Below are 7224 nucleotides of genomic sequence, written 5' to 3' on the forward strand. Positions count from 1 at the left end.
GGTAGAAAGAAGAGAGTACCAAACTTCCATTTGAGATATGCAGCAAAAGGAAAAGGGGCAACAAGACGCAAGTTGCAGCAATGGAATTTCGGAATAAATCTTAAGAGATTCCCCAGAGAGACTATGGATCTCCAGTCTGGGGTGAAGCTGGCTACAAAAGGCCCCGGGCAATCGCAGTTAACTTTGAAATCAGCTCCACTGCATCATTAGTGTTCTGGCTTACAGAAGGGAAGAGGGAGAGGAAGGGTTTGTACTGGCATACTTGCTCCCATATTCTAGAAGTGAGGGAAACGAGGTAATCCTGACAATCCTACCACTGTATCACTACCCCAAGAGGCCAATGATACCACCCATTACAAAACAAAGGTAACTCAGTAACTTTCACAGGGTTATTGATATTAGACCCTCACCAGAGAGACAGAATTCAAACGCAAAGTTAAACACCAGGTATGAACTAAGCCAAACAATTGCTTTTAATTAAAGCTGGGGGAAAAAAGGGACTTCGTAGTGTTGAGAAACAGTAAGGATATGCAAAATGCTGTCACGATGAGAAGAGCTGCTTCTATATTTAGATTTATCTGGTTCTGCAACCATCTATTTTATTTCTGTTTTTTACTGCAACTTAGCTGCTATTCATATGAGTCATTTTAATTTAATAGATCATATCTAGAGAGCTTTATTTGGACTTTCATTCCATGAATAAAAAAAAAGACCAAACTGAAATCGTCAAACTCAGTAGGATTTTTTCCCTAAATAAAATCTGATCAAAACCAAATTAAGCCCTCAGGGCTTGAACCAACATAGCTAAGAGTACTTTTTCCTTTCTTTAGATAAGGCTGAGACTTACAAAAGAAACTCATGAGGGTCTATTATAAATCAGAATGCTACAAGTGAATCATGACGTTCCAGATAAGGTCTTACTGGCATAGTGGACTAAAAAGTGTCCACATTTAAAAGTACAACAAAGTTCTCTCTCAGCAATTTATCTTGAGATGCAAATTCTGTTTTATAACAGGATTCTAAGTTTTCCCCAGAATCTTACTATCTCAACAGCTAATGATTTTTTCATGTAACTAAAGCTCTTAAGTCCCACAATACATCTTTTCCTTATAGAGTACCTGGGTTCTGTTACAATCAGCTCAACTTCTGGCCAGATTAGCTCATGTTTTTTATCAACTGCGCGCTTGGTCAGAACTGATTTACATCCCCCTTCCCTGCTCCTCTTCAGAGGCTGTTCAGATTTTTTCCAGCTAGTTTAGAAAAATATAACCTATTTTAGTAAAACTGGTAAAGTTAACTGATAGCAAAGAAAACACCCCAGTGTGTTCTGGAAACTTAAGGGAAGTGGTATCTAAAATTCTGCCTTCAGAACCTAATTTAAAATATAAGAACTTGATGCAGTCTATCAAGTATTACAACTAAAAGTGACCTTTATAATAAGTTTCCAAAATCCAAACTATCAACTTTTTATCAGATTTCAAATGCAACAGTGCACTTTAGGGGTTATTTAAGTCTGCTTCTGGCTGCAAGATGCTTTGAACGATTCAGAAGTTTCCTAGTTCATCAAGAGAGGAGAAAGTTTTCTTGATATTGCTCTCCTGCTACCTCTCCTGGCAGCTGAATGAAAGAGCACACAGCTGAAACAAGGACCTGGTAACTCTACCTCAGTGTTAAGGCAGAAATAGTCATTGTAAACCCATTTCATACAGAAGAAACTGAAGTTAGCTTTGTGTAGGTAAGAAGGAAAGACAGACCACAAGCCTTTAATATGATGCCAATGCTTGTTTCCCCTGTCCTCTCATTGAGTTTCAGAGTATCACAGCCTTACACTGCAATGCAACCGGACAACTTCACAAAGTACGGAAACAAGGGAGAAGAGTCACTGCCCTTCAATCTATATTTCCTGGAGTAAGGGGATACTAAAAGCCTTTCCATTATACTTTATCTCAGTTCCATGCTGCAGTGGAGCAGGTCAAAGCACCCATTGTGCTTTCAAGGGCAGTGCTTTGAGCTTCTTCCCAGAGCCTTGACCCTGGCACACAGATTTAGGGAGCTTTAAAGAAATGCAAACATGGGACTGCAGAGTCAGTGCTGTATCAACGGCAGGAAACACAGAGAGCCCCTGCTAAAGCCCCTTCCTGGCTGCAGGCCATTTCACTGGCCAACCCATATGGGAACATCCAGTTACATGACTTGCTTATGGATGGGTCAGCTCTAATCCTACATGACAAAATTTCACCCTCCTTCCCTCCTTTGCCCTTCTGTTGCTTGTCAGGAATGCTTTTTCATCAGTAGGATTAATTATTGATGCAAGTAAATAATCTCACTGCTTTAGAAACCTCTGGGTTAGCTACTATGAAGAACAGAGATAGGTGGCCTGAGAAATTAGTAACCATCTGGGACAACTACCTCTAGAGCAACTTCAGTTGGGTGATGTGGCTTTTAGGAATGGGCTTCAGATACTCCTGCACCTCTACTAACTCCAGTTAACCCATCTTCTCAGCAGGGTAGTGTAGTCCACATACAGTTCCACAATGATACAGGTTATGCAGCTGCTCACAGCACTCAGACCATCTTGAGCATCCTAACACATGCACAGTGCCACAGAGATGATTTCAGCAGATGTCTTGGTTTTGAGTATCACTGCTAGTAGTAAGCAGCTCAGTCTGTGTTTGACAGGTTGAACATGGCACTCAGAAGTAGTCATGCAGTTTTTAAAGGTTTTTGTATCATTCATTGGGAATACAGCATCTACTCCCTCACCTGATCTTAGTCTCTGAGGAAAAATTAAAAGAGTAAGGGGGCTTCATAAACCAGACTTTTCTTTTGTCATTTAAAGCTTACATGATCCAAAACCCAAAGTTTAATACTGAGTGCCACAGTCTGTGTGGTAACAGGGAGGTTAGCTGCACCTTGCCAGTGACTGTGGGTGCATCCCCTGCAGTGTCATATCCCTGATCCACTGGGGAACACTGCACTTGTCTCCTACCAGTGTCAGGATGGCAGATTCAGTTAGGCCTGGCACTCGTGTTCTTCCTTCGTGACTCTATGGCTCAGGATATAGAATGACTTTTTTTTAAGTAACACTTCCGTTATTTTAAAAATAAAAATATATTTCTCACATAACTAATTAAATAAACAAATCCCTTCAACCAAAGAGCCTTTACAGAACCAAAAACCATTCTATCTCAGCACTGAACATCATAAAATTAACCTAAGCAAGACTAAGTTTTTAACTGTCTGTCACTTACTTGGTTCCCTCATATCCACACCATGATATTTGAAAACATTCAGAATCTTGACTAAAGCCATAACAGAATGCTAGTCAGTGTCCACACTATTTTCATTTAGTAGGACCAAGATAGTAACAGTGTTAATACAAATAACATGAAAGCCTTTGCAAACAAATAACCTCTCTTGAAATTAGGTGTGCTATTCTTGTGGAAAGAGAGAAATAATCTGTGAAGTTACATATGAATCTTACCAATTAGATGTCCACTTAAGTTACTTGTTTGTGGCAGTAAAACTCCAAGTATCATCCAAGTATACTCACTGTATGTTCTCTCCTCAAGGGCAAAACATAACTTGCACTGAATGCAACATACCTGAGCTTCATCTGTGCATTCAGTCCTCAGAAACAGAAGACATGAGCCCTCCTGCTCATATGTAATTTAAGCCACTGTCTTTCAACCTCTTGGATTTGTTAATCTCTTGAATTTTTATGTAATAGTGAAAATTTTAGTTTCTGTGACCTGAAGCAATTTCACATATTGAACTTCGGATATAGTATATATGAATCTGCTTTACTTTAACAATTCATTAGAATTTAGAAGTCCTCCCCACTGACCTTCTGAGGCTGAAAAATGCAGATTTAGAAAATTCTTTATCTACTTGTTGGTTCACACTGCCTTTTAAGTGTTACATTATACTCTCCCTTTCTTTTCAGTTCCACTCAGTTTTTACTTCTGAACTTAATTAAGAATGCTACAAATTATTCAGTAGTTTTGTTTCTTTTATTGTGCTTTGCTTAGCTAATCGAAATGAAAGAGATATTATTTAGTTAGAACTAAGAAGAAAGTATTGAAAAATGGAAGCTTTGTATAAAAATGCATCAAAATGAAATCTTTCAGCTCTGAAGCAGCCTCTGTAGTTCTTCTGTTTTGTTTCAGAAAACATTTCCAAAGCTCTACAAGACTTTTAAAGATCTCCTATGAGGCATGAAGCATTAATCTTTAAAATTAAAGCTGCTACAACTGAACTTTTAGTCTTCTAACAACTTTTGAGTGTTTCTGTTTTGGAAGAAAGAATAATCTTGTGGTTAAGGCACTGGAAGAAGAAGAAAAACTCCCAAGTCAGTTACCAGTATCATCATCAACTTCCTGTATGATCTTCGACAACCTGGACTGACTTTTTTCTGTTTATCAGAATAAATATTAAAAGTGGGAATATCAATATTTCTGAGTGATGTTGTAGGAGAAGATATAATGAGTACAAAATGTCTGTACAAGAAAGAGCCATGAATTGAAAACACTCCATGTATTTACTAAGGACTAAGTCCTAGTAGGCATAAAATAGCTAAAGGCTTCAAAAGAAACTGTGTGACAGACTATTTGAAATAGTTTCACCTAGGATAGAGCTCATGTGTACTACTCTGCTTGGTGGAAGAGTGGAAAAGAAGGAAAACTCGATCCTGTAAATAGTGAGTTTGGGAGAGAAAAAAATGACATGAAATATACATCCACACATCAGCAAAAGGAGTCACCTAAAGCTTATTGGGGATGGCCTTTCTGTTGCTGGCAATGAAGAATGAAGGGGTTGGTACGAGCCATGCAAACCTTCCTGGGGTCCTTGTCTACAGGACATTGCTGAATTGTGCCAAATGACACCTTTACTGCCCTTGGGACTGGAATAAGAGAGCCAGGGACAACACTGCAAAACCTGTCTATGCTGCCATCCCTCCCACAGGACATCTCTGCCTACACAATGGTTGCTCTCTGGCTGGACTTCAGCTGTCTACAAGTCAGGATTCTACCTATGGACACAACCATCTCAGCAAGACTGAATGAACCGCCCTCTGGAGATTCCAAGCTGAATAGTTGTGTGATACAGTCCAAAGCCTTACTGATATTCTTCAGTTTGTTTGTGCCTTTATTCAAAACATAGTTTTCTGCAAAAGGACATCTCTGCAAAGAGTATGGAACTGTCCCATGTTTCCCATAGGAAAGTCAGATGTCCTTCTAGTTTCATCACTAGACTTTCATTAATTTTTCAAAACTCCCCTTCAAAAACGTGCTGGAATTTTCATTTGGTCTGTAAGTTTTATATTCAAACTTGAAATTATTTTGTAGAGCTAATACGTTCCACTTTTGTTACACGAACTACCTAACCATAAGATGGGAAATACATGAATATTTCCTCTATTTCCTCATTTTATTTTAAATATGTACACTCAGGACATATCACAATTAAAATAATGTGTGCATACTGTCTATGTACATTTCCATTTCCATACATAACCAGATGCTGTACATAGCTTTACCTGCCCAAGTAACCATATACACGCACCTGAACTATCACTCACTCTGGGAAGAATGCTCAGCATCATGGGACAGTCATCCTGTTCAGTGCTCCTAGACACTAACACAGTAATAGGATGTGGGTTGTGGGAGTTGGGAGGAGTAAAGAACTGCTGTGTTTATTTGCTACAGTTAAGTGAGCTCTTATAATTTAACTTGTGCTTTCAGAAAAAAAAAATTGTGTTCCCATTTCAATAAACCACAAATATTAAGATTAAATATAACCTAAAGAATAACTTTTGCTTAATGGTCAAACTGTCAAAGTCTGCCTAAATAAAGGAATCAGTTTTGAAGACTCTGCAAACACTAGGTTTAAATTATTTTCAAGACCTATAAAGAGACAACAGAAAGCATAAACAGCTTGAATTGTTTAAAACGTGTGTTCCCTCTAATTAAATAAGAAACATCTGTCATGGGATTTTGGAAGTGGATATAATCTATCCACATTGTGCCTAAATCGGTTTACATCTAGCTTCACTGTTCTGAAACTCTTGCTTTCTGAATAGAATTAAATAAGTATCCCACACGAGGCACTTCATCCATCTGAACAGCCAGAAATCCCCTCGTTGAAACTAGCAGCAAAGACTAGAAATCCTGTTATTTCCAAGGTTCAGAGACGTTTGAGACAAGGCTTTTGGGGCTTCGCCTTCTGAACATGCAAAAGTGTTTTCAAAAGCAGGAATCTGCGACAAATGCCCTTCATAGAAGAAGAAGGAAAAAAAAAGAAAAAAGGCAGTTATTAAGATGAACTGCTCATGCTGGAGGTCACAGTCCTGTTATTTCCCTGGGGACCATTGAACCATTCCCCGCAAGAGCACATGCATTCAGACTCCCAGGAGCGGGATTTCTCCGGCGAAGCGCAGATACTCGGATCAAAGCGACCCAAGTAAAGGGATCGCGGAGGAGCCGAGGGGGACCCGGGCACGGCGGCGCGACACACACCGCACTGGCCGCGGGACAGCCGCGCACTTACTGGTGTTGTCGAAGGGGATCTGCCTGCACCGGGCGGCGGGCCAGGCGCAGTAATACACCGCTCCTCCTTCCACGATATCTGGCTGCGTGGTGTTGGCTTTGGGAGCTCCCACCAGGACACTGACCCTGCGAAACACACCGGGAGGGCACCGGGGCGATCAGAACAGGCGGGCGATGGGCACTGTCACGCCGCGGGCGCGATGCCGCCGTTCGCCCACGGCCTTCCCAAAGCGTTCCCCGGGCCCGGGGGCGTCCCGGCCCGTCCCCGCCACCCCTGGCGGCGGCACTCACGTGCTGGGGTCGGGGATGTAGAAGTCCACCGAGTATCCGAAGTAGCTGCCCGGGGGCCCGCTGTACACCGTCAGCTTCTCCTCATCCAGGTTGAAAGCCACCAGCGCCGGCGCCCAGAGCAGCGCTGACAGGAGGAGCAGCGGGTGCTGCCGACGGCGGGGCCGCCCGCGGCTGAGGGGCAGCATCCTCGGCGCCTCCGCGGCCGGCTCCCGCTGGCGCAGCGGAGCGGAGCGCAGTTGTGCGGCGGCCGTGCGGGGCGGAGCGCAGAGGTGCGGGGCGGTGCGGAGCCGGGCACTGCGGAGCGGAGAGGAGCGGTCCGGCCGCGCCGTGCGCGGGCGGGGGGCGGCGCGGGAGGCTCGGCGCCGCTCGGCCCCGCTCGCCCCCC

General features: G+C 42.6%; 1 protein-coding gene across 1 annotated transcript in view; it reads right to left on the bottom strand.

Moving 5' to 3' along the window:
* ITGA8 (integrin subunit alpha 8) overlaps positions 1-7129 on the bottom strand; it is a 113227-nt gene extending 106098 nt beyond the window's left edge. The window contains exons 1-2 of the mRNA XM_042044315.1: positions 6840-7129; positions 6550-6674 (exon numbers count right to left, since the gene is read on the bottom strand). Of these exons, the coding sequence (XP_041900249.1) occupies positions 6550-6674; positions 6840-7024 (310 nt within the window). The 5' untranslated portion in view covers positions 7025-7129. The remainder of the gene's footprint in view (positions 1-6549; positions 6675-6839) is intronic.
* Between the last annotated feature and the right edge of the window lie 95 nt (positions 7130-7224).

Source organism: Corvus kubaryi, unplaced genomic scaffold (genome assembly GCF_017639235.1).
Source record: "Corvus kubaryi isolate FWS band 111438036 unplaced genomic scaffold, C.kubaryi_AGA036_p1.0 37398, whole genome shotgun sequence".
Classification (NCBI taxonomy): domain Eukaryota; kingdom Metazoa; phylum Chordata; class Aves; order Passeriformes; family Corvidae; genus Corvus; species Corvus kubaryi.